Source organism: Pollicipes pollicipes, unplaced genomic scaffold, assembly GCF_011947565.3.
Source record: "Pollicipes pollicipes isolate AB1234 unplaced genomic scaffold, Ppol_2.1 Scaffold_5724;HRSCAF=6776_pilon_pilon_pilon, whole genome shotgun sequence".
NCBI lineage: Eukaryota > Metazoa > Arthropoda > Thecostraca > Pollicipedomorpha > Pollicipedidae > Pollicipes > Pollicipes pollicipes.
In genome coordinates, this window is record NW_023596746.1 from 5,301,062 (window position 1) to 5,328,017 (window position 26,956).

The following is a 26,956-nucleotide window of genomic DNA, read 5'->3' on the forward strand; positions in this document are numbered from 1 at the left end:
ATCAATAGGTTTGCTCTGTGATGTGTCATGCCAAGTCAAATAGGTCAAGGATATTTTTAATGAGGTGTGTTTCGCGACATTAGGAACTACACAAGCCACACCAATGAGGAAAACGACGCTAGAAAGACCTTCCACAGCTGTAAGATGTGTGTCATCAAGACGCGAATGATATCAACTTCAAGAGATCAAACCTGGTGGCAAAAGACAGAGTTTGACCTAGTTTGGCCTTGAATGACTTGACCTTGCAAAAGCAGAAAGAGTGATGGCAAGGTACTTCGCAATGATAATGTTAAGGCCAGTAAAAACATATTTTTTACTGCGTTTTCTGTGAAAAATTAGTGCTACATATCAAGACTGGTCAGCATGTCATCGAGATGACCTCAAGAAAGGGGTGAAGGGTCATAATTGTCGAGCCCAAAAGCCTCCAGTTTTCATGGCGTATGTACAATGGTGTAAAATCAGCGAACCAAATTGCAATGAAGTGTTCAAAATCGTTCGGAAGTCACTGCAGAAACATCTTGGTGGGGGCTCTCAGGCTCCCTTCTTAGGGTGGAGGTTAACTCATGCAATATATTGGTGACCGGGGCAGATGCATAGGAAAACGTATTGTACTCTGCAGTCCAACGTATCATTTTTAAATCACCAAGTCGTCTTGATATCATTGGCCCATGAGAGCGCAGTTGACACCGGGAGGCAGTCAATGTTATCACAATATAATTGAAACAATGTCATCAATAACCAAGGGAGCTGCAGATTGACCAAAAGAGAACAGTGCAGACGTTAACATGAAAAACTTAACTCCGGTGGCACAAACAAGCTCGTTTTCGCAATCGCACGTTATGCTGTTGGAACGTTTGGGGCGCTGTCGTGGCCTGTTCCGTTAGATCTTGTCTTCCGTGCCTTCGCACCTGGGCAGGGGTCGGTTTTTGCACTCGTTCACGGGTTTGTCTTACATACAAGCGGCGCAAACCCGTGGACATTGCGCTGTAAAATGATACACGTGCTTTTTTAATGCCGGAAACATGTGTTCCATGTATTTTGGGAGAGAACAAACTATACGTGTTTCACATATGGCATGTGGGGCAATATTGAAATGTGCACAGCTCTAGCACGGCATCGCATCAACCTTCATGACAGGACGTTGTCTGGCTTCATGGCAGGACGTCTTCTGGTACCATGACAGGACGTCGCCTGGTACCATGATTGGTGATAAAAGCTATACCTTAAACAGCATGTCACTTAATTTGATATTGCGCCGATCAACCTTGCACCCTCCAAAGTTAATACCCTGTCTCTAAAGATTCTTGGGTCGATTCCTGTGCGTTTTAGCATGCAATTGCCATACGACAACACATCTTCATCGTCGTTATGCTTGCAAGCATAGCAGCAAGAATGTTGCATCGCCCGATTCCTGGTTCAGTGGGTATGTTAGAGCGCACCTCGTCTCGTTGTGAAGCTGAGTTTGTAACAAACTGCAGTCGAGCTAGAGGGCGCACCCGTCAGCATCCGGTTAAAGCACAAGCTTATTTTAAAGAGAGCAACTCTACTCCATTTTAAGATCGTGGCTAGATATCCTGTGTCATACGCTAAGTGTGCATTCTGAATGACGACTGTAACAATACATTGTCAACATGAAACTGACATTTATGCCGAAGTTCAGGTTTGGACATGCGTGGAGCAAGCAAAACAACAGGAAAAACAGTCCGTCAGCTTTATAACCACCGTGATATTCGGGTCATTTCAGACGTCTGGTTCCTGATTTTCGAGACTAAAGAAAGCTTAATTAAAATCGCACTGCACAACATCAGCGACAGAATGACCACCGAAAGCCAATGAAGCGTGGAAGACAAGAGGTTGCTGGAGACCGTCAGGCCGCTGGAGACCGACGTGCCGTGAAGAAGAGCCTGAAGTTCCCAGGCTGACTCTCTGCATCGAATCCATCAACCGTGTGATCGTGGTCATAGCACGCACGTCTCGAATGACGAGGGACAATAAGCCCCCTCCTTTCCACATGTCAGCGCAGCACCGCACTCTTGTCACCCAGACTGCCCAGTCTGCGACCTCAGCACTCAGAACCCTCCAAATCTGGGCTCAATAAGAACCCCACTGTTACCACTACTGGTGCCTTTGAAATTCAAATTGCACACATCTTCCCGGTCCAAATCCCGGTGGATGGTTCTACTCGACTCCTTGGTGGGCCTCGACGTTGTGTCTCTGCCGTTCAAGGACCGCAGTGTCCTCTCAGCACCCTCACATCCACGACACAGCAGCCAGGCTCTTTCCATCCCCTTCCTCCCTCTGACAAGACCGACCGCCTGTCGCTCGCGTCCGCCCAGGGCACCGCCCCACCACCCCCTCAGGCCACGTTCGTCGGGTGCAGAGCGTCCGGGAAGAGCATGCGGGAGATGTTGGCCTTCTTATGCTGTTGTGAGATGGGCGCGCCGCCGCCGGGGCGACCCCAGAAATTGGCGAAGCTCTCCAGATGCTGCACCGTCTCCAGAGTGTACTGCTCTTCGGCACGCTGTAACAAAGAGATGCAGGGGATCAGGGACTCCTGTATCGTCTCCAGACCTTTCGCTTCGACCCCCGACCTCCGAAAATGCTGTAACAGAGGGGCGTGCTGCGCGCGCTGATTTGATCACTGCAGTGGGCAGAGCTTCATCAGGATTCGGGCGACGACGCACGTCACGCACGATGTAAAGACACATTTCGCTTCCTTGACCAGCCTGTCTCACTGACGATATGTCGGACGTTTTCCCCACAGCTTCATTGCCAGTGGACATTCCTGGCGAGCCGCTGCAAACTAGTCAGTCTAAAGACCGGGGTTGCACGATTCACATTGGTCATCGGTTCTACGCGTCGATTTCATCGTAAGCACCATTTCCTGAAAATCCTTCTGAATAGCTCAAACTTTATGACTGAAATAGTCGTTCCGGCTGGAGAAATCTCAGTGGACGCGCTGCTATTCTCTATGGAGGTAATACTTCTCCCGTGCTTTACTTTTTCCAACGCGTGTGTGTTCTGTAATGTTTGTAATACACCAATTGCCTGAAATGTGTGAGCCATAATGCTTTTCTACGAAACGCTACGAATGCTCGTAACACTATGTTTAGGGGAAAACATGTACAAATATGAGGCCATTATCAAGCAAAGTTAACAGACGTCATACCTCTGTTTTGATGTTAAGCCATAAGACGTTCAGCATCGAGGTGCATTTGAATTGCACTTTGGTTTACGGAAACCGACGGATCACATGGTCTTTGGTGACGGACTGGCTTAAACTTCAACCAATGCGCTTCTTGTTAAGTGGTATTTCCGCCCCCTATGCCAATCACAATCGTTCCTTTCAATAGTCATCCATACCAGTTGAGGTGCTATTTTAAGCACGCTGGCCCGCAACGTGTCGGTTAGTGGTAAAAGTGGTGAAAAAGTGATTAGCTAAAAAGTGGTGTCACTTGTCCGAAACAGCTGACGACGGCCCTCAGCAGATTGTGCGGTCTTCAGTTGTTGCGGCCCTGGGCTACATTCTGGGGCTATGAAGAACGAAAAAAGTGTAGTGCTGTGGCGTAACGTTGAAAGCGTTGGTTGGATTCGAAAATAATCAAACGTAACACTGTTAGTGACATCGACTCTTCCTCCTCCCCATATCAGGACGAGTGTTTAGTGACATTAAAAGATTGCTTGCTGCTTACTGGGCTACACGCTGGTTTTCGCTTCCGTAAAAAGTGTGTACGTGCATAGTGGTGGAACGAAAAAAGTGTAGTGCTGTGGCGCAACGTTGAAAACTTTAGTTGGATTCGAAAATAACCACATATAGCACTGTTGGTGACATAGACTCTACCTCCTCCTCATATCAGGACGATTGTTTAGTAGCATTAAAATATTGCTTGCCGCTCACTGGGCTACACGCTGGTTTTCGTTTCAGTATCAAATAGTGTGTAAGTGCACTGTGGTGGCATTTCCGCGCATACAAAGATAGTCCAGCCTAACGGGCTTATCTCCCGCTGAAATGCTGCTTGAAAGCTGACACTGCCACTTGGCTCAGCATTCCTTTCAAGACTCCCACTTGCTGCAGAGCATCTCGGCAGTGCTGCATTCAAACTGCATGTTTGACATAGTTACACAGAGGCAAGACATCGCGGCCGGATTAGAAATGGCTACATCCCTATCTGCTGCAATGTTGTGTATATAAGTTGCATGCAATTCTGTTTTTGACAAATCTATATATTCTGGGCATTACAGTTTGGCGTACAAATGCTTCAAAACATTACTAAAATCGTTTTTGTAAAAGCCATCGTCCGACACTTCTAGGAGTGGGACAGACCTCTCAAACCCCCTCAAGTTCTGGCGTTCTGGTCGGCGACTGGCCAGCTCGAAGATCAGCATGTTACAAATGGGCTACGTTCTAGAGCCGTTATACTCACACCAGACTCCCAAGAAGGGTGTTTACAGCGGGTCGTTTAGTGGCCCGAGTGCGCCGTGCCAGAATGGTAGGTCACGCCACACAGGTTGTACTTGTAGCCTCCCAGTACGGCAGAATATGGCGACGGATTGTCTCTGTACTGATCCTGTTGTAACGAGAACCGTTTCGGGTGCGCTGATAGCATGCATGCGAGTCTATTCTTGTCAAGGACCGTTTTCTCGGTGAGAAGGTTGAAGCAGTCCTGCATCGCATCTGGCCGGTTATGGACGGGATCGGCAGGCTCAGGTCCCAGAGCAGGTCGAACGTCACGGACGTCAAGCCACAACGTCTTTTATTAATGTCGGTGGTAAAAGACTCGGCTTGGCTGTTGACGTAGTTCGCGTCTTCGTACAAGCCCTCCAGCACGTATCTGAGGAAGTCCTGCGCCTCCTGCTGCTGCTAGCTTCCGAATCGGGCCGCCGAGCTCCGGCTCTATGTCTTCAATGGGGAGAGGGTCAGCGCCCGGTCAACCTCCTCTGAGCTCTGCTGTAGGCCTCGCATGAGCCTGGCAAGTGCTCTGAGAGCACCCTTCATGGCTGAGGTGGTGGTGTTTATGTTTATCGAGTACTCGTCTCGTGGGATGAAATCCTGCTGGACGCGAGTGTTGCTCAAACATTGCCGGGCCGCATTCATGACGCATGCATTACGGATGCTCCGGAGTCCCGTAAAGCCGAGCAGCCGTGTCGCGGGCCGCGCCCTACCGCCATCTTCGCTCGCGCTTATGATGCTAGGACAGCTCGACGGGGAGGCGGCCGGTCAGAGCTGCTCCCCATTCGACTGTCCAGTACGCGCCCGCTCGGATTGTTCCTCCCCATTCCACTCGTTCCGGATGCTGCCCCAGCTGCTCAGTGGGCTTCCTCAGCTCGGCCTGCAGCTCCGGAAGGCAACGCCCTGAGCCTGGCTTCACCGGGCTGTCATGCAGACCTGGGAGGAGGTGACAGGTGATGGGCCTCGTCAAAGAGTGTGAAGAAAGCTTACACCCAGGTGGTGAAGAGTTAGACGTTCCATTAAGCGGCCTAATGGCCTAATTGGCTGTATTCGGAGGCGATGTTCGGTTCACCACAGTCTGTCGTTGGGCGCAGGCCAGTGATGTGCGCTGACTGGCACGGTGTGGAGACTGGTTGTAACGAGCACGGAGGCAGCATTACCACGGATGGCGGCGTTTGATAGACGCTGCCAGAGTCAGCCGGCCTCAAGTTGGGATAGAGATGTGTTGAAACGCCGCACCCCACCTCCCTAATGGAAGCCTTGGTGGATCGCAGACAACCCCCGTCTCAACAGCGGCAGGTTCGGACTGAAATCGATCTGCGAGATCGGCGCACCTTAGCCTTTGTGTGAGGAAGCGTTTTTTCTGTCATTCAAGAAAATTATGACAGCTCCTTGAAGAAAATAAACAGGGAAGAAAGTCTGGGTAGAGTTGCAAATGTGTCTACATTGCATGCACAGGTCACTGTCGAAGTGAAGTACTTAAGAATATATCACTATCCCTGTCCTTTTTAAAACTCCATGTTAAATAACACTGCATGACCACCAAGTTGAGAACAAGCGCCGCAAAAAAGTTTCCACGCGAGCATATCGTCTACGACGGAAAATGCGCTTCACACAACCAAACATGAGTGTACATCTACCACGAGATCAGAAATAATTCAATGGTTTCATACGAATGCATTGAAACAAAGCTCCCGGTTGCCAAACACTAGCCTCGCCCGAATCTATCACGCACGCATAAGCCAACACAAAAGTGGCCATGTCAGCGGTACAAAACAGCAGCACCAAACCGCGCACACGAAGAGGAAATCTGAACTACACGAGAGGCATGCAACCAGCAGTCAGGAGAAGCGGAACGTAGGTGTGCTCCGATAAGGAACGATATAACCAATAAATGATGTTGACCAATTCACACCACTTACTTTCACATCACGCGAGAAGGATCACCCCAACGCAACATAGTTTCCAACTCCCCGCATGGATCACAATCGTTTCGGTTTCTCTAACCGGCCTGTGCTGCATGCAGGCGTCTGTCGCGTCCGCCGGGACCGCGGTTCATCAGCGGGCGGGCTGATTGGCGGCCTGCGGCGCTGACTGCGCGGCTGGCGCGCCGGACGGTGCCGGGCGCCGCGAGCCCCGCGGAGGTGCTCAAGGTCAACTGAGTCAGCGCCCCGGGCCACAGGGCGGTGTCGGGGATCCGGGGTGTTGTGCTCTGTTGTGCGGAATGTAACCCATTCACTGTTCGTAGCCAACAGAGCACCTCCGTCGCCGCCATTCCACGGAGACCGTCCTGCTCTCCGTGGTCAAACGCATCTTTTCCAACACAGACGGTGGCCGTCTTTCATTCTCATGGCGTTTGTATCTCAGTACATGTTTTGACGTAATTGCTACTTCTCAACTTATGTCCAGCCACCAGCTCTGCACAATTAGCCCGGCTTGGTTTTCCTATAATCTTTATAATTCCCAGCCAAACAGCCTTTCTTCTCCTGGTTATACGGGGGTCCCCAAGCCCCTTCCCAGTACCATGGGAGTCTTCTAGACAAAACCTTTCGTTCCTTTTTTATTCAGTCTTCATCAGCGACCTCAGCCTGCACGCGCCAGACGCTCATGTGAACCAATGCGCTGACGACTTCAATTCATTGCATCCGATGTCAAACGCAGCCTTGCTTCCCTCATCCAACACCTGCAAACCACCCTGGCCTCCCTACCATCATGATTCCATACCCACGGCCTCAAGCTCAACGCATCCAAAACCGGATTGTTCCTTGGCAGAGCACCCGCGGACTTTCCCTGCCCGCGTGAGGGTCGGTGAGGAGATGGTGCAGCGCAGCCAGACTGCACGAAACTTACGCGTGCTACTCGGCCGTCTTCTCAGCTAGGACGCGTGCGTCAGTGATACAGGTCAAAGCGTGTCGGCGTCCTGACCGGGCCCCGCCACCTGAGACATTTCCTCCCACAAGGAGTGCTGCTCGCCATCGTGCAGGGTCTAGTCACCTCGCGCATTAAGATACTGCATTTCAATGTGCGGCCAGGGGTCGGCTGTTAACGACAACAGCCTGTTGAACGTGGTGAACTGCGCATCCAGGGTAGTTACCGGCCCCCGAAAGTATGACCATGTGTCGCGCGCGCGGGACGACCTGCACCTCGTCACGCCTCGCCCAATATGTGACGTGCAAACCGTTACGGCTGCGCACAAAGCCCGTGAGCGAGGTGAACCTGCGGATGCCGCCCGTATTTTTTTTAAACGTACGCCGACGCGCGTACCTATGACCCTGGGATCAGACTTTGCGTCCAGGCAGCGTGCACGGCGGCAGGACAGCCGTCCTTCGCGTACCTTGCGGCCTGGCTCTTGAACCAGTTGCCGGTGGGTTGGAGACGGTTGGATCTGACGAGCTTTAGACGCGCTGCCGAGTCGTCCCCTTTATTTCACGTCGTTCGTGCATGCGTGTGTTTCTGTTTTATTCCCTGTAACTTTCTGATGACACGTAATAGCGACGCGCGCATATGGAGTGTCAGCTGATATCTTAAATATGATTCTTAAAGACGCCTTTAAAACACTCACATCCCAAATTGGCATTCAACTCAGCTCGGTCCAAGCTAGAGGCATACGCGTGAATGTTGGTCACGGTCCATGTTGGAAAAGCTGACCAACAACAAGGTTACCCAGATGTTAGGTTGTGCGATATTGTCCATCTCAGATCGCGGCGCCGGGGACTAGGTTAACCTGACGCCGGGCTAGCACGAGGCCGGCGTAGAATGAGCCATTGTGCGATCCAAGACGCTGCGGCACAAGAAGGTGACTCCACTGTCATGCTGTGTCTAGCAGTTGCGTCCGAAGTTTCCGACAACACAAAGCCCGAGGTCGCTGATCCGTCCGTGTCTACGATGTGGTTTTCGAACTAGTCGTGGTACTGCGACATAGGTAAACTTCACAACCGCTGATCGCCCAGGTTCATCTTCATACGGTTTGTTTCAATACCGTCTCGAATTTTGATGCGATGGACAGAGATTTTTACAATGAGTAACGAGCGAACTAAAACCTCGCAGACTTGTATAATGCGATGCGTACCATGCGATGAACACCACTTGGGATAGTATATAATGTTGTGAGATGATTTACGATGTCAGGTTATTTAATATCAGCGCCTCGCGTGTAGCCCGTTCAGGAAGTTGCAGAACACGCCACTGAAGCGAATAACCCAAGCACCGTACACACTCGTACGACAGCAACGCCTCACGTTTTTAGTCGATGAAAGTCATTGGCGACTAGTTAGTAAGGTAGTGATTAAAGCAGCAAACAATATCGAATGCAGCTGGACCACAAGTCAGATCCTGGCCTCAAGGCTTGATTGACTCTAGTTACGTGGGAACGGACGGTCCATCATCCTATAAAAGCCATCGCCGGCGAGTCACGAGGTCATGGTTAATCAACTGCTGGTGATGGATGCCCTTCTGCTTTTAGCTGTGACGTGATAACTGCTCCAGAAAGATGGACGGGACAGAGGTCATTTACACCGGAATGAGGCCGGAATGTGGCACAGTTCAACAAATAAACCTGGCTTGCGATTCTCACCACGCCCTGCATACGACGACCGATGTTTTTAGGGCCACGGAGCGTCTGGTGACATCACTGCGACGTGATTGTTTGTGAAAGCGCAGAGACACGCTTTCGATGACAGCCCGTGACACGTGTTCCGCGAAGCCGTAATGACAGGCAACCGCAGATTCATCCGGTGAGGGACACGCCACACCACTATCCGGGTTTCTGCCGGTGACGCACCGGCGGTCGTGGTGCCCTTCCGTGACGGACCGCGTGCCGCCGCACCACCCTCCGCCGTGTCAGTACCACGCGTGTCGCGCGTGCCAGCGCCACTACCGGGGTGACACCGGGGACGACCGACGTCGGCTCCGGCCGCCCGCCCCGCCGGCGGGGCCGGAGGCGCGCGTGGCGTCGCCCGGGGGAGGGGCGCGCTGCTGGGTCACGCTGATCGGGGTCAGGTGACGGCACCGGTGGGCCCGCGAGCAGCCGATGCCGTGCGCCCGTTACCCAGTGCCGGGTCTGCCGGGCGCGGCGGCGGCCATCGATCAAACGGCCGGCGGGGTCGTGGGCCCTCTCGGAAGCGCCGATGGTGGCCACGCGGACGGTGACACTGCTGACCCGGACACGCTGGGATTGCTGGCATCACTGGCACGGTCATGCTGGGATGACGACATCGCTGACACGGCCATGCTGGGATGATGACGTCAATGGCACGGTCATTCTGGGATGATGACATCCCTGACACGATCATGCTGGGATGATGACATCACTGGCACGGTCATGCTGGGATGATGACATCGCTGACACGGTCATGCTGGGATGATGACATCACTGGCACGGTCATGCTGAGATGATGACATCGCTGACACGGTCATGCTGGGATGATGACATCGCTGACACGGTCATGCTGGGATGATGACGTGATTGGACAGCCCACGCTGTGGACTGCTGGAACCGCTTACGCTGCATATTGGGAACAGCATGCTGACTCAGCCTGCCTGAGATCGTGCAAAACGTTGGCGACGCCCTGACGCTGACGCTCGACGCTCAAGGCCAGGTTCCCTGGTGGTTTCCAACGGCCTGCGAGGCTGCTGTTGATGATTAACTGAAGCTGATAAGGGTGTGCGGTCGTGAACGCGGTTGGACCGGGGATGTGCGAGCAAGTAAACAATTACGGATAAGTGCTACGTCTGCAAGGACAAAATGACAGATCAGAAAGCCAAAGGTATGAAATGCAGACATCGGATATGCAGAGCACTACGGGGATAATTCATCATCTTCCGCCCCGTATCCAGGTTGGCCCAAATCCCACGGTTTTGTGAGGCGTACGTTAAACACTTCACCAAATTATGGAAACACGTAGTCAAGGGTCTACGGTGATATAACAAGCTAACGCTAATTTGTAAAAATGAGTCTAACCCGCGTCGCTATCTTCCAGTCAGCAACAGGCAGTGCCGCAGCCAGCAGTGTTCACGGGCTCACTGCTGGGAGGCGGGCGTGCGTTGCCACACACAATCCTCAGGGCCAGGCAGAAGCGGCCCCAGATACCGGCGCCGCTGCCGCGGGGTGCACAGTCGTCACGGTCCCTGGCGTTTAATCTTTGTAACATGTTGAGCACGGGAAGAGCAGCACGCATATTTTCAGAGCATTTCCCAGCGCGCCCCACTGCGAGGGGGTCGTGAGGCAGGTGCAATTTTAATCCACACTGTGGCACTGCCATGTGCTGAAACTAGGTCATCAGTTATCGTCTAGTTCAGCTGTCGTGAAACATTTTAATACGATGGTGTCGTTTTTAGGATGTCCAAAATGCCATTTCTGCTGACATGAAAAGAGCTTTAAATTTAAGAAACGAGGATTCAGATGCCTCGGGTTTAAAAAGAGCACACACTCCCTCATCTTTTCAGTATATTTATTGAGTCTGAGAACTAAGAGCATTGTGAGAATACGCCAGATGACCAGCACAGCCAGAGGTGTCTGAGGGTTCAACTGGCCCCCTAATGAGAGCTTTTCGAGAAAAACCACACCTAGATAAAAACAGTAGTATAAGCCTTATTTCTCGAGAAAAAAACAGGAGAATAGAGATATAGTTGGGCTGATATTTCGGCTTCCAACTTCCACAACAACGATATTTTCAACTTCCACTAACCACAACATAATTCGTAGCATGTTCCATAGGGCTCTAAACAGCTCACCAAGTAGTGAAAAGGAAAGAAAGAGCATAAACAAAATATGGGCTTTGCTGTTGAGTAACGGATATTCTCCACAACTTTTAAATATAATGCTGGAAGAAGTAAAAAAAAAAACTCTACAGCGCGTCGAGCGATGGGTGGTAGGAGGCGCGAACACGTCCAATCGCAAGACGGATTCTGAACGCTACCGAACGCTACCGAAGTGCCCGGGTGGAAATAGATGCCATTTATGCAGTTCTGGATTTCAAGGGGTTTGCGCACAAGAAAAACCTGGTTTACGAAATAAACTGTAAACTGTGTGAAAAACATGGGAGGGACGTAGTCTATGTTGGAGAGTCCATGCGCCCCATTTGTTTCAGATGTAATGAACAGCTGCGAGACGCTAAAAGCAAAGCAGAGAATACCCCTCCCGGTGACCATTTTCTGACAAAACACGCTCAGGCTGAAATCGAGGGAAGTTTGGACCCTATGCCCCTTTTGGAGCTCAAAGTCACCATCAGAGCACGGGACCACCCAGACAGGAAAATAAGCAAATTTATTCTTATAAAAGTCGGCGACCAAATCTTAACTTACAGCGTTCATCATGACCAATTATGCCAACGTGATATGTGCCTCTATGTGTGATGTGTGCTAGCTTAAAATCGTTTACATGTATAAGTGATGCCTGTCGCGTGATGTTCGATGCCTGTTCAACTAAAATCGTTTGCGTGCATAATTGGTGCGCGATGTGTGATGCCTGTTTACTTCAGTTCGCTTGCATGTTCGAATGAAGCGCGATGCGTAATGCCTACTTGCCTGAATTCGTTTGCATGTACACGTATGTCCGGACATTTAAATTCTTAGATAGGCACTGAATCTTGGTAACGGCTGGCAATCGCTCTTTGTTTAACCCCCTGGATGTTGGTGTCCAGTAAAAACTGTGGCTTGGTCTTTCAAAAGAAAACCTGAAAAATCGAGTAGGAACATCGGCAGGCAATTTTGAATTCACTTCTGCTATTGCTTCGACAAAGGCATGTTGCCGAAATAGCAGTCCGACTATATTTCCATTCACCTGGTTTTTCCAAGGAATAAGGCTAATACTACTGTCTAATTTATGCGACTAATGCTCCTCGCTAATGCACTGAACAACTTACGAAAAAAAACACACCTCCTTGCGAACTGGTTTCATGTTGTGACACGACTTATGCTGGCCTGACGCTCCATGTGGATTCCAAGTTATTGCGCGAGAGGTTCTGTAGTCTGGTGGTTTTGTTCGTGACCATCAGTAATTTACTCTCCAAAAGAGCCACGACCTTCCTCTCAGCCGCGACGTTGCATGAGATGTTACGTCATTGACCAGGTACATCTCCGTAACACCTTACTGGTCCCTCCCATTTGCATGCCCTCAGACCCTCACAGCACTGTTGCAGTCTCCACGCTTCGTCTATTCAGATACAAGGGCATACACGGGGGGGGGGGAGGAGGGAGGGGGGGGGGGGCTTCCAGACCGGTGGCGGCGAGACTTCGCATTAGTAATGCATGGTCGCCGGCTCGACGACACCGCGGGGCACCAGCGTGACGTGTCGCGGCGAGCGGCGGCGCCGTGTGCCCTCCGGCTTAGGAGAGCTGGAAGCCCCCCGTTTGTATGGCTACTTAGAGCCATCCTGAAGCGGAGCCCCAGGGTCTGAACTCTGCAAAGTAGGCCAATCGTCTTATCGCCGCCTTGATTGGGCGTTTGGTGGCGGCCGGCGCGCACGGCTCGGTCGGCCAGCCGGTGGCGTGACTGGCTTTGACAGCCGGCGGGCAACGTTGCGATTGTTTCTGTTTGATGAGCTGTCTAGGCCGCTTGGGGAAGCGCATTCAGATATATTTGGATATTAACTACAAGCCATGTTCAAGAATTTTGCGATGCACCTGAAGCTACACAGCAAGACAGTCTTCGCTAGTTTCCTCCCTCGCACAAGTGGAAGGGAAATGCACCTATTTGGAGCTGTTGTCGCACGCTTAGGACGTAGTCGCAGGAACTGGGGACCAGGTAACTATGACCTTTAAACTATTCGTGCAAGTTTGACATTCACCTTATGGTGATGCATGGAAATGATCGACTTCAAAATGGTCAGGCTCCTGCTCTTCCACTTACGAAACTGCTCACACGTCCTGAATTGGGAGGTTAAATGGCTCCGTTTACCGCTTTCTCTATATTCATGTACATCTCCGAGTCTGGTCATCGTTGAGCGCTTGCCACATGCATCGCCGCGCCAGCAGCCCCCGTCCTCGCCCCGGGCTGTTTCTCCCTGACTCGGCGCTCCGTCAACACGCCAGTAGTTCTCTCCCCCGCCCGCACGCGTGCTCGACCTGCCGCTCCAGCACGGCGACGACAGCACCCACCTTCTTCTCGAGCTGCTTCTCCTGGACCTGCCGCTCGAGGTCGCGTCGATAGTCGAGCTGCTGCAGCGGTGGGTAGACGACGCGCCCCTCCTGGTGACGCGTCACGTCCGTGTGAGGCAGCGGGTTGTTGAGCAGCTCGGTATCCTGCTGCCGCCGCGGCCGACCCGTCTCCAGCTTCTTCATCATCGGGTATACCGAGATCCCGTTCTGCGAGAAACGGGAGCGGGGAGGGGACTGTGGCGGCGGGCTTCTGAAACGCTGTGGAACCCGCTCACAGTGGCCGCGTTTGTAAATTTAACGTTGCGAACAATACCTTTCTTTATCCAGAATTTTTATGTAGTCAATAGCCAGAGGGCGTTAAGACAAAATGAATGTGATGGCAATATAACGTACCAAATTGGTACAATAACCATTTAGACTTTATAATAATTCCTATAATTCATCAGGGCGATCACTTACGTCCCTCCTGAATGTCCGCTGCGCCCCAATCTCCGAGCAGTCTCGGTGTTCCCCTCGGACGCCTCACAGCGCTACACCTCTCACCTCGTCCATGAGGAATTCGCGCTCCTCGCGGGCGGCCCGCTTCCTCTCGGCCAGGATCTGGCGCAGTGCCTCGCGGTAGTGCTCGATCTCCTTCTTGCGCCGCCGCTGGTCTGCCGAGGTGGCCCATCCCTGGGTGCGATGGAAAAGGGTTGCAATGAGGCTCCTACGTGCAGCTCTGACGTCATCAAACGCCTTGTCTCCAAAAAATAAAAATAAAAACTTTAAGGAAGTTAAACATGCTAGATTATCTCTTGGCATAAATTAAATTTCGATAGTTACCTAGATATCGGTATGAGTTGGGTAACATGTTAAACGGAAATTTGTAGCTCTGATGATGTCGCAAGAGCGTCCTACAATTCTATGTAGTTCTTTTCCTCGATGAATGGTGCCATGCCTATTGGATTATGACCAAGCATGAACTAAATCCAAGCTACCAACTAGATGACTGTGTGAATCTGGTAATGTGTCAATTGCGTGAGCATACTGACTGTTTCGTGTCCATGCCAGCAGGGGTGTTGCCAGTGATGTGACATGATGCAGTTGCCGGGGTGTTGCCAGGAATGTGACATGACGCAACCACCGGAGTGTCGCCAGGGATGTGACATGACGCAGCCACCGGAGTGTTGCCAGGGATGTGACATGACACAGCCACCGAGGTGTTGTCAGGGATGTGACATGACGCAGCCACCGGAGTGTTGCCAGGGATGTGACATGACGCAGCCACCGGAGTGTTGCCAGGGATGTGACACGACGCAACCACCGGAGTGTTGCCAGGGATGTGACATGACGCAGCCACCGGGGTGTTGTCAGGGATGTGACATGACGCAGCCACCGGAGTGTTGCCAGGGATGTGACATGACGCAGCCACCGGGGTGTTGTCAGGGATGTGACATGACGCAGCCACCGGAGTGTTGTCAGGGATGTGACATGGCGCAGTTGCCGGGGTGTTGTCAGGGATGTGACATGACGCAGTTGCCGACATTGCGCACGGACAGGCTTCTGGTGCTGGAGCGACGGTCCGGGTCTATGGCCGCGCTTTGACACACGCCGACCCAGAGGGAGACTTGGAACCGACGGCTTGTCCGCCTGTCTCTTGCAAGTCTGGAGAGGTGTTGTATGTATCCTGGACTGTGCCATGGATGCAGGCCTTCGCGTAAACGAGAATGACTTGCATTCCTCTAACCAGTGTTGTCACTGGGCCAGGTCCCCCCCCCCCGCCCTTCGATTTTGAACGCAAAGCAGTCCAAATCCACCTCAAAGTGCTCACTGATGGCAGGTTTGGCCATTCAGATCCGGCGTGCTGAACTCTTTAACTGGTTAAGCGAAACTTAAACCGTTGGATACGGTGAAGTCAAAAAGGATGGAGGCGGGCGGGAAAGGTAGAGCATATCAGAATGCAGAGAAAAGAAACGCGTCTCCCTCACACGCATGAAGGGCCAACGTCAGGTCTCCCCGCGCCCCGTGTAGATTCGGCGGATGACAAGCCTCCGGTATGCATGCATCTGATGACGATAAAACACATTTGCTAGACCAGCACGGCGTGCTCTAACACAAAGAAATTGAATAAAGCCGAATTATTCACCAGCTTCTCTTGCAGGCAATTGCAAGATGAATCTAGATATCCAGGTCAGATATCCACGGCTGACCTTTTTTCAGTCATACTTTGAATTATTCATAAATACTGTGTGCGGTAGAACATGTTTAATTAGCGTCGCTGTCAACAAACGCGTATCGCCCCCCTATCCGTGCGTGTCGGCCAGCACGACCGGCCTCGACGGCACCATCAATCCAGCTGATGTGAGCGGCACCAAGTGGGTCAGATTGCGTGCGCCTTTTTCGAAAAAATCATGGGGTGCTGCATGGTTTAATAGCAGCGCAGTTGCAACAAAGTTGACTTGTGTCTTTACCAACATAAGCTTTAGATAAAGGTATACGGTGGGTCTTGATCATGCGTCTTGACCATGCAGGAATAGCCTAGTGGAGATTTTCAGTATAAAACATGTAGATCAAAATGCTGGTAGACTGACGCCGCATGAATAAACCATGATAGCTGGTGACTCTGATCCTCTTGATCTCGCATCCTCTCTTTTAAGAAACCCAGCCACCATGCCACAGAAGCAATCCTGGCAGCCTATTTTTGCCCTGCTCCTCGAAAAGACCTCGTTCGAGTCGGTCCCCAGCCAATAAACTCGTTCCGTTCCGTCCCCAGCCAATAGGCTCGTTCCGATACGCACGCGACTGTCCACCCCTCTCCCCTGTGTTTGCGGATGTTTTCAGCAGGAGCCATTGCGTGTCGTGGCCTATTGGTTCCGCCCGCCCCGGGTTGCTCCCTGCAGACGTGCCCCTCCCCTGCCGGCGGCCAGCAGGCACGCTCCGGCGTCTGGACACCGGACTGCGTCATCACGTCATCGTGCCATCACGCCATGCCCGGGCGAAGCGCTGACGTGTCCGGCACGAATCCCAGACTGGTGGCTGGGAATCCCAGGCTGGTAGCCGGGAATCCCAGGCCGGGAGCAGGTACTGCCCGCAGGCCGGCGTGGGAACACAGCTCGCGGAAGCGATCCATGCCAACATGTCACGGGCCGGTGATGGATGGGAGGGTCGACTGTATGCCATGTTCTAACGTGCTCTACACCCGAAAGAGTCGTGAGTGACGGGACATTGTCTTTACAGCCCCGTCATCTGATGTTCGAAGGCGTCGACATTTGGCTTGACTGACGGGGACTGTTTCGCTTGGGTGGATGTTTGGGCCAAAGGCAGCATGTAACCAGTGTACGCCGTGGCATTCCGAGGCTTGTCGTATAGTGCATTATACGCTACACTATCTAGGTGTACAATCAAGAGGAGACCATGCAGTTGTCCTCCCCTCCCATCAGGATCGAGGGCAGTGTTTCACTGCAGCACGATTGAATATAATTCAGCAATCTCGAATATATATATATATATATATATATATATATATATATATATATATATATCGTGATCAATATAATCATTCTGCATCAATATAATCGTTCTACTTTATCTCTCGTCGTCTCTGAGGGGGTGCCGATAGTTTAGTGGTTAACGCGTCCACATTAACCACTGCGCGTCAGGGAAACCAGAGGTACGGGGTTCGCTTCCTTGCGGTGTCCGCCTTTCCTGCCAGGGTGAGATACCATATATATTTCCTGATATTAGATATCCATAGATATTTCCTGCCAGCTGAGCGCGTCGTGAAATCCCGATGACGACGACGCCGACTCATTGTTTGTGGTTTACAATGTCATGTCGTGGCCAACAGCGGCAGTGTGGCGACAAATTTGGCGGATAGCTGAACGGACGCCTAAGGTGCGCAGCTGAGACGTTTGTGGTCGACATCCGGCGGAGTGATATTGATAGCCTATTGATACGCTATGTACAGTAACTTTTAGTGTTTGTGTTGCCTGTAGTCCGTTAGCAGTACGTAAGTACTAAGGATGGGGTAGGGATTTGCAACAAAGAAAATCCACCACCACCCCTCCCCCTCCCCGCTCCCACCATCAGAGCGAGGTTAATGGTCGTTGCACCACCACCGAGCCCTTTGATCTCTTGGATCACAAAGAAGCTGTCGTGGGGGTCGTCAGAACCCGTTAGCTGCTCAGCTCGTCGTTCAAATCTCGAAGACGGCATGGCGATTATAATGGTTGACACACGGCAACAAAGCGAGGATCAGAAGCACGAAGCCTGGTGTGACCTTCTCTGTCGACAGATTTGAGTGCATTTTTGACGACTTAAGTAAGGAATTGACACGCTAGTGATGGCACCGTTACAGACGGTTGGTTCCGAAAACGTTCCTCGGATGAAAGGTCACAGCGCTTATCACGCTATCTTTGTTACGCAGGAATCCGATGCAGTGCTAAATGTGAAATGCAGTAATTAATTGAATTAGTTTACTAGGGTACATGGAAGGGAAACCCATGGAATGCCGTCAGACTTGTCAATATACAGGCGCGGCGAGTCAGGGAGAGGGGGCAGAGGAGGTAGTTGCCCCCCCCCCCCCCAACCGGAAAGCAGGGGCAAGAGTGTGTTTCCCCCCCCCGCAAAAACAATTGTTGGGCCTGTTTTGCCAAAGCTATGATTCACGTGGATTAACGAAATTCTGACTGGGGGCCCTTACTGGCTCGAGAGACAATCGATATGAACTGGGAGGTCCATGGTAAACTAGGACGCCCGTTATAGACTGGGGGTACCCATTTAGAGTTAGTAGGCCTCATTTTCAACTAGGAGCCCAATCCTGAACCGGGAGGCCCCCGTCATAAATTAAAAGGCCCCTGTATGGAGCAATGGAGCAGGAGGCCCCGTATTATGAAATAGGAGACCGCTGTTGTGAGCTAGGATGCCCTGTTATGGAAAATGAAACCCCTTTTATGAACTAGGAGGCCCCTTTATAAGCTAGGAAGCCCCCATTGTGAGCCTCCGTCATGAACTAGGGGGCGCCCGTCATGAACTAGGAGACCACCGTTATGAAGAAGTGGACCCTGTTGTGAATAAGGAGGCCGCGTCAAGAATATAAAAAACCCTGTTATGAACTGAGAGGCTCTTGTTCTAGATTAGAAGGCGTCCAACATAAGCATAAAAAAGATCCTTTTCTGGAACAAGAGCCCTTTTTCATGTATCAGTAGGCCTGTGGCCAGACCAAACAATCAGGGGATGCATTAGTGAACGACAAAAATGTGGATGACTTGTGTTAGCACAATCCATTTTCCATGACTGGTACAGCGGTATTCCGGCTTAACCAATGCTGCTTTGCTGATTTGCACCTGAAGCACGCTGGGCCGGCTGGGGTGAGGGAAGGGCACAAGGTCGGGAGTAAAAGACACAAGAAAAACGTAGCAAATGCCTTGTCTTGAGGATGTTGCATAAGGTACGCTAGATGTGAACATAGCATGGAAACGGCGGGTCAGAGCAACAACCGGGCCAAATTATATTATTTTTGTGTGGAAAAATATGATGTATGGAACCTGCTTTGCACGGACAATATTCTGTGTCAGAATGCATGCTGCCTGATTCATAACCAGTATGGACGCATCCACTCCACACAAATTATGGAGAGTCATAGATGGAATTGATTTTCCCGGCATCTTTTACTTCTGAAAGTATTGGTACCAAAATCGGCAAAGTTTAAAAGGTTTAAGGTGTCTTGCATAAAGCTCAAAACTTGCAGTCATGTTCGAAAGATGTACTTAAAATCGAACAAATTTGCCTCTAACTACGTGAACACTTGCTGTATGGATATGTAAATGCCACCATCATGCGTATAGTGGCGCCTACACCTAACTATCCAGCTTTTCCAGCTTATCCACATCAGTATTACTGATATAACTGGCTACTTGGTCTTCACCAAACTGACACTCTCATGCGTGTGTAGATGAAAAGCGATTATGCAGACACTGGGTTTTGTTATCACTACTCCAATTGCCAGTCTGCAGTTGTTGGTATCCATCCCTAGCCAGACCTACATTTTTACAAGGTCAGGTTAGGTCAGATCACGATAGGTCAAGAGACGTTTGACTTAAGCCCTTCACTTTCGAAATGGCCATTGGTAAGCATTGATCGCAGCAGGGTGCTGTCAGCTTCGCAGTTCCGCGTCCTTTCCCGAATTGAACCGCGTGTCGCTTGCATGGTTATCTCTGGGACCTTTTTGCAAATTCAGTTCCAGATGGCTGCAATCGTTGTCGTGTTATGGCGCCCTCAGACAAAATTGCGTAGTGTGCTTGACCAGCTAAACGAATCGGTTTCTGTTGATGCACACAACGAGTGCAGGCATTTCGTACATTCGTTTGAAATTTAATATTCCAACAACTGATGAATGCAATCTTATTGCATTGAATTGGTGACTGAAATTCCGAGAAAATGTCGAGGAAAACAGAAGGTATCAATGCCTAGACAATTGTAGAGAGAACAACTTCACTGGTAAAGTTTTCTTTACACACTCCATCTGCCGCTCCTGGGGCTGTGCTCATATTAGATGGCTTCACAAGTATTATTTTCCAACCCGATCCACTCTTCTGCCATGGGGCTGTGCACACACTCGGCCCTCAACCAGCCCTGACCAGCTATGCTCATCCGTTACCAGTCGTTTGCACTTTTCCAAGCGTTTGATGATACTTTATGGAAGATTTTCAGGAACGTTTGCATCCAAACGCATTCTGCCGTGTGGGTAATTGCGTTTTAATTGCGTAGTTAAAACATTGGACATTCTGTTACTGTAGATAATAAGGGTTGTTTATGGAGATCCTTATCTCTATATGAAACGCAAACAATAGCATTTTGCAGTCTTTCATTGATAATCTACCCAACATTTCGTACAGTTTTATCTACATCAGTACACATATTTTCCCAAAATTCACGCCAGCCCACCCTGGTACTCTTATCACGCGGACACCTATGAGCTTACCCAACCCGTGATGTCTAGTCTACACCAACCCGTTGCACAGCCCTAATCAGTTCTGCCTACACCTTACCTAACCCTTGTATTTTGTTTTGTCGGATGTAACCTCCACATAACGGGCAAGGTTGAGAGTTGAGAGTACGAGAAAGGAGAGAGTTTCCGTCCGTCCCGATAACTAAGTTGCATTGAGCATTTATTCCCTGCACGCCCTGATTTATTCATCAGTGGCGAGTCGGGTTTGAGTCGCTTCATGCACTTGCTGTCCGCCTCTGAGGGATTGTCCTGTGACATGTGGCAGCAGCCGCGCTTGCGTGCAAGTGACGTTGGACAGGACTGGACTGCACTGGGCGTGCCGGGTATTGTGGCACGTAAGGTCTTCTCCGCAGAATTCTGCCCATGACTCGGATTTCTACGATTGGACGGTGGGGCAGCGCCCACGCGACGAGAACTTCTTAGTGGCGACATTGATCTCATAAATGTATCTTATCAGAGAGATCGGCTTAAGTTTTGAAAATAAAGTACATATATGTCTAAGTGTGCATACAGGCTTGCTGTTTTCCGTTCATAATGGCAAAAATAACGGGCATGGAGCAAAGAGTGATGAAAACAAGCGCAAGCAGTAGGATTGTATAATATTTATTTGATGCATCTAAATATTAACTGCAATTCTTACCCATACTCGTGCCTATACCAGAAATATCTCAGAAATTTGAGCAAACCCACAGGTTGCCCATCGATATGGGTACCCACGGGTTGATCAAACTCTTAAAGTTTCCCTGTTGTCGCACACTCCCATTCCGAACTATCTGCCACAAAAGGTCTTGTTTTTATGAGCCTCGTTTTTAAATGACCTTTTAACTTTAGCTAACTAGACCAAACTAAAACTAAATAAAAGCTGACTTTTGTTTAATTTTTCCAATAAATTACACCAAACAATGCATTGAAATACATTTTACTTGATCAACGCCTTCCCTTCTGCAGGATCTCCAAGCTTCCACCTAGACATACTAAGCCCGCAAACTCCTAGCTTCGATCTGTTCATCAACAGAGACAACACTATTTGGCCTGTTACGCCGACATTTCTTTTCTGGGTCAGATTTGTGTACAATGCAATGTACCAATACATTTTATTTGTGTACAATACAATAAAACAAAGTCCAAGCCGACAAATCAGGCTAAAACCATGAGACCGGAGCCCAAGCCGAATCTGGTGTACGGCGTTGTTTTGAGAAACAAAACCATTTTCGCGTCTCCTGAACTTTTTGGGAATACAACAAACATCACTGTATCAGGAAATGTTTGTGAAATTGTGTCAACATTGCGGAATGTGGAATTGTTAGGACTGCCGCCATCTTCTTATGTGCTAACATACATACAACGTTCCGGACAGTTCAATTGCCACCTGACGACAACCCCGGTCGTCGTCAGGTGGCAATTGATCCTGAGAAAGACGGGCTAGTGTTTGTCTTTCAGGCACGTAGGTGTTACAGGCTTGGAAAATTGTGTGGTAGGAGGATTGTAATCAGAGGACGAGCACGCTTTTTGGGCAGCAATCCGCAACTGCAGTAAAAAATTAACATGACGAAGCCGCAGACGGCGTTTCAAGATCGCATTGGCGAAAGATGGCGGGGACACAAGAAGGGTAGGCCGGATTTTAAACCAGGCCCATAACTAAAACATTACACGAAGGTGAAGTCGAAACCAGGTGTTAAAAATGACACAGGGCCAAAGGCAGTCGTGAAAAATGGCACCAATCGGAGCCGAACTCGAAGAATTTAAGGAAAACTGCGGCTTGGCAAAGCCGAGCCGCTTCATGCCCATGCCTTTTTTTAAACAACCCAATCGAGTATCTCTTGACGTTGCAAGTCGCACGTGAATGTCGACCGTAATCTGACGCACACGCGCAGCGCGACACATTCGATTGCAGCCAGTTTGGATACAACCATTTCAAGATCGCCTGGTTCTCAAGGAGACCTGGAAGCATTTTTTGGTGGAAAGGAGACCTCTGTCAGCAAACAAAACTTAGCCAATTCCTCAAAACGGAAGTGCGATAGTTGATACCAGGTTTGTAATTGGCAATAAACCTTGGCATAAGCAAGGTGCGGTCTCCAACTTTTCCGTTACGATTGTTGCAGATCTCGACACAAGATTACATCCAATCGCCGAGAAGCCCCTACACCTGAGGTACAGAGGCTGCACGGAACGAGGTCGGGAGAACCCACGCGCCAGCGGGTGCACGGGCACCAAGTGCACCCGCCTGGCCACGGGCTTACGTATCAGATCGCCGCACTTTCGGATCAGAATTCCATGCTTTAAGGATAATGAAGCGCTTTCCTGGATTTGGCGTCTTCTTTGTGATCGGAAGAATCCTGTTCAGAATCAGGAGGCCCCTCTATGTATCAAAATGCCCTTTTCTGGCACAGCAAGCCTTGTTTCAGGATTGTATGGCTCTTCGCTACATCAAGAAACAACTATTGTAACCAGACAACTCTTATTATGATCTTTGGCTGTCGATAATACTCTACTTCAATATTGATGCATCTGACAATTCGATAAGAAAGTATGTGCTTCCTTGGCCCCTCCCCTTGAATAAATATTGCCCAGGAGGCACCCCTGTGAGGAGGCTCCATTCTGTCCAGGAGGTCCTGGAAAATATTGCCCCCAAACACAAAATCTGCGACGCCACCCCTATTAATATAGCCGGTAGCTGTTAGCCCAGAAGCCTTCTTAATTATCACTTACTTATTCATCATTTCACGTTTGTGTTACTTTGTTATCTGATTTCATGGGACCAAACTCGCCACCGTTTGCGGCTCTTTATGATCTGATCGCACGGGACCAAGTTCGTGAAATGACGAATAGGTATATACATGACGAAAGGAAAGCGCTTCCATAACGAAACGGCTGTTCTTGAAAGACATTACGACAGAAAATGGGTTTGCTCCAGTTTATCCTAGTTTCCGTGCATTTAAATTCAGTGATAAATTACGTTCCTGTCTGATCGTGCTGGCGTGGAAAGGGCTAATAAGTGGCAACCTGAATTGAAAGTTTGAAGTACTCATGCACCATAGCATAAGGCCATGCTAAACGCAAGGAAATGTACCCAGAAGAGTGCCGTTGCCATTACTATGCCACATTCGGGCACAATGTCTGCCATAGGCCCAGCCCAGCTATTTTGACTTAACTCGACTTTGACGTGGTCAGCCGCAAAGAATGCTGTAACGTGTTTGCGACTGAACTTAGCGTGTCGCTTCGGCCGGAGGTCTGGGCTAGCCGCTGGGGTCGGACTAAAGCAGTAGCGTCCGCTTTATACCTGTGTTTCGGTGGAGGGACACAGCAATGTGACTGCAAGCGCCAGCCGGGTTCAGCGGGGACCCGCTTTGATTGCAGACACCCAGATCGGCTTCGAAAATGTCCCGTATTCGTCACGTCGCACGAGGGCAAGACTGGCTCAAAGCGTAATCGGAGAGAAACGCAGCCTTGAAAGGAGTGGGAGAGAAAATCACAAATCTGCTCTGTGATTAGTGGGACTGCGCGCAATCACTGTTTTTACGAGTCCGACGCGAACCGGACTAGAACCGATCATGCACGCTCCCTACGCTATACTCGCTCTAAAGCATCAATCAGAGTTCGTGGCGAGTGCAAGTGACATGGTTTCCCAAATCCAGGTATTCGGCAAACGTTTGACAAAAGCAGCAGTATTACCTGCGCCACGTTCAGCTCGTCGAGCCTGCACCAGGAGAGCGGGTGATGTGACGCGGCGGGCCCCGCGCGGCGGCGCCGACATGCTGACCCAGCAGGGCACTTAATGGTGTGCCAGCCCTGCTCGGTCTCGGCTCGGACCGCGGGCGAGCCGCTTGCTTCAAAACAGGTCACAGACGGGTGCTCAGACTGATTCCGGAGTGTCTCCCCTCAGCCTGCCATTGTGCTACTCCATGATGCACACTGTGGACAGGCGGCATGCGGCGTGCGCTGCGGCTGATCCCTCTGCTGCCTCAGTCCGCCCCGCTCCCAACGGCTACAGTCAGGCGCGGGCCGATGGGCGTGGATGCCGTTAGGGTAGTGGTGCGACGTGCTGCGTGTCACACTCCCTTCCATGGCTCAGGCACCACTCAATGGTCAAGCAAGCGCTCAGTCAATACGCACCATCTTTTCGAAGAAGCCCTGGCCTTGCAGTCGGTTTTCCCTCCAGGGTTTTCCGCCGGGGCCGGCCTTCCCGAAGTCGTCAAGAACGCTCGCCGCCTGGCCTGCACAACAAACGGGCGCGGGACCGTAGCCATGGGGTGACTAACCTAGCGAGCAGTCTACTGCTTGCTACGCGTCTGTATTTTGTGACCAGAGCGCTGGCACTAAATTTAAGCGCAAACTGCATATTAGTACCAGGTATCTAAGACAACATATTTCAAAATTTACCTTGTAAATTGCATGTGAGTTAAGACGTAACATTCCACGTCATTTTTGGACACACCGGAATGTCCAAGGATGTACGTCCCACCGTAGGTAAAACGATGGAGATAAGGCAAGGAGGACATTATTGTAGAGTACTCTGCAGAGACATTACGCCAATGAGCAATCCATGGAATAAAGTACCAGCATTTCTGAAATACCTCACCCCCTCCCGCGTCTTTCCTTCCACTTTTCGCCTGTAATGGAGCCTCCTGTGCCAATGCATTATCACTAACAACGAATTGACCCGTGAAATCAAAAAGGTCCTCGAAATATTACCCAAATGAAGCATACCTGAATGTCAGTGGCGGCACTTCCATCAAGACTCTTTAAAAGAAACGTTCCAACTTTGAGGAAATTGAGCCCAGAACCAGACATGATGAAATATGCTTACTCGTGTCGTGCTCACAAACGCTGGATATGAACGACGCGAACATTATTTTTATCGGCCTTAATCGCCGCATGGCTTATGGAATGGCATATTTCAATGGCATTGTTAAAACATCATGAATGTCGAGGTGACTGAAAAAATCTCCCAAAAACCTTCCCTATTTTCGCAAGCCTGTAGCTCAGAAACTAAAGGCGCTTCGATCTTAGGAAGGGCAGAGCTGTGAACCGCAGCGAAAGGCCTTCAAGATGGCTTTATCAGTTCAAGACCCCACACAAATGTGGCAAACTACCTTTAAGCACGACTTGCCCAAATTTCAGAGTGCATTAGGGCAAGTTTTCGAAAAGCTTTCACAACTTTGGATAATGATAAGACTTGCCTTGTTGCGACATTTTTCAACGCATTTAGCGCCTTAACTTATCAAAATCCCAAATCACCTATGCAGCCGTCGAAATTTGCTCCAAGCTTGTACGTGATAACATATACAATACGGAACGTTCTTTTAGTTACCTTTTACTCTGATATTAGAAACATGGCCTAGCTACTCACCAAGAAATTGAGCATTAGAGTATCCTGAGCCAGACTAAGCTAAGATTGTTTAACGCTTAAGTCTAAGTTAGGACCATCAATATCTTGACCAGAGATCGCCAATGTAAACCTCTAGTTAGTTGGCATCACCACCCACACTTGACACTGATGCATGCCAACGTTTATGGTGTCGATATTAGTGACGAGGGTGCGTGCTATTAGTCAGCTGAAAGTGATTCGAGATCTTTATCAGCTAAGAACGCATGAAAAGAAAAGGTCGAAGGTCATAGCAATGCATCTGCCCGGCTGACCAGGCCCCGTTTCAGTGCCTCGGCTGCCCCAGGAGGGTTCGTACCGGTACCGCTAAAAGCCGTTAGAACTAATACGTTCGCAATTCGTAACGATTTCTACAAAGCTTTACAACGTTGAAGCACTTATCTCAGAGCCATAAATGCTTAAAGTTTAACTTATCGCTAACTTCAATCTGTATTATGTCGTCATCTAACAGTTGACTGAAACGTTCACGCCGCGAACGTTGATTCCGCGTTAACACGTGACTAGAGTTTTGACTGGTGCAGCTGTAAACAAAAAGTGACGTCCAAAGTTTGCGTGAAACGGCGGCTTTCTGAGGCAAGCGAATTGTTATCGTGCGTCCTACGCAGGCCAGAGCATGTACTTCCATGCTCCATCACGTGAGCGTGGCAGTATGTCCAGAGCCTGTCTAAAGGGACGGCTAGCTCGTCAGTGATCAGAAGTGATCTAACACACCATGACCAATACAATCTCCGAGTCATCATCTATTTGGGAACACTGCGAGGTTTAATGCCCCGCGCGCGGTAAATGCGCACGTGAAGTGAATCCGACTGGTGCTATACGGCTTCCTTCCGATGAAGTCCCGGCACAAACATCACGGGAATCAGAGCCTCAGGTCTCCATCTCCACGCCCTGCCCCGTACTGCCCTGAGCGCGTACGCGGTGGGAGCGTACTGACCGTCGGCCAGCGCCGTCCGCGGCTGCTCCATGGCGCCAGGTGCCGCGTGTCGCTCCCGTCGGCACCGACGTCGGACTGCGAAGGCGACAGCCAACGATGGCG

The 26,956-nt window shown here is 50.4% G+C and overlaps 1 protein-coding gene across 1 annotated transcript; it reads right to left on the minus strand.

Annotated features, from left to right (window-relative positions):
- Positions 1-1,697: 1,697 nt before the first annotated feature.
- LOC119103620 (uncharacterized) lies at positions 1,698-26,922 on the minus strand. Its single transcript, XM_037227216.1, has 5 exons — positions 26,855-26,922; positions 24,648-24,748; positions 14,090-14,218; positions 13,547-13,753; positions 1,698-2,521 (listed from the first exon to the last, which is right to left on the minus strand). The coding sequence occupies exons 1-5, from the start codon at positions 26,883-26,885 to the stop codon at positions 2,357-2,359; spliced, it is 633 nt and encodes a 210-aa protein (XP_037083111.1). The 5' UTR covers positions 26,886-26,922; the 3' UTR covers positions 1,698-2,356.
- Between the last annotated feature and the right edge of the window lie 34 nt (positions 26,923-26,956).

Excerpts from the sequence above, each read along its gene's own strand:
- LOC119103620 (XM_037227216.1), bottom strand. The coding sequence starts at position 26,885 with ATGGAGCAGCCGCGGACGGCGCTGGCCGACG. Across the intron at positions 13,754-14,089 it reads GCGAATTCCTCATGGACGAG|AACGGGATCTCGGTATACCC; the intron begins GTGAGAGGTGTA and ends CGTTTCTCGCAG. Across the intron at positions 2,522-13,546 it reads AGAAGCAGCTCGAGAAGAAG|CGTGCCGAAGAGCAGTACAC; the intron begins GTGGGTGCTGTC and ends TCTTTGTTACAG.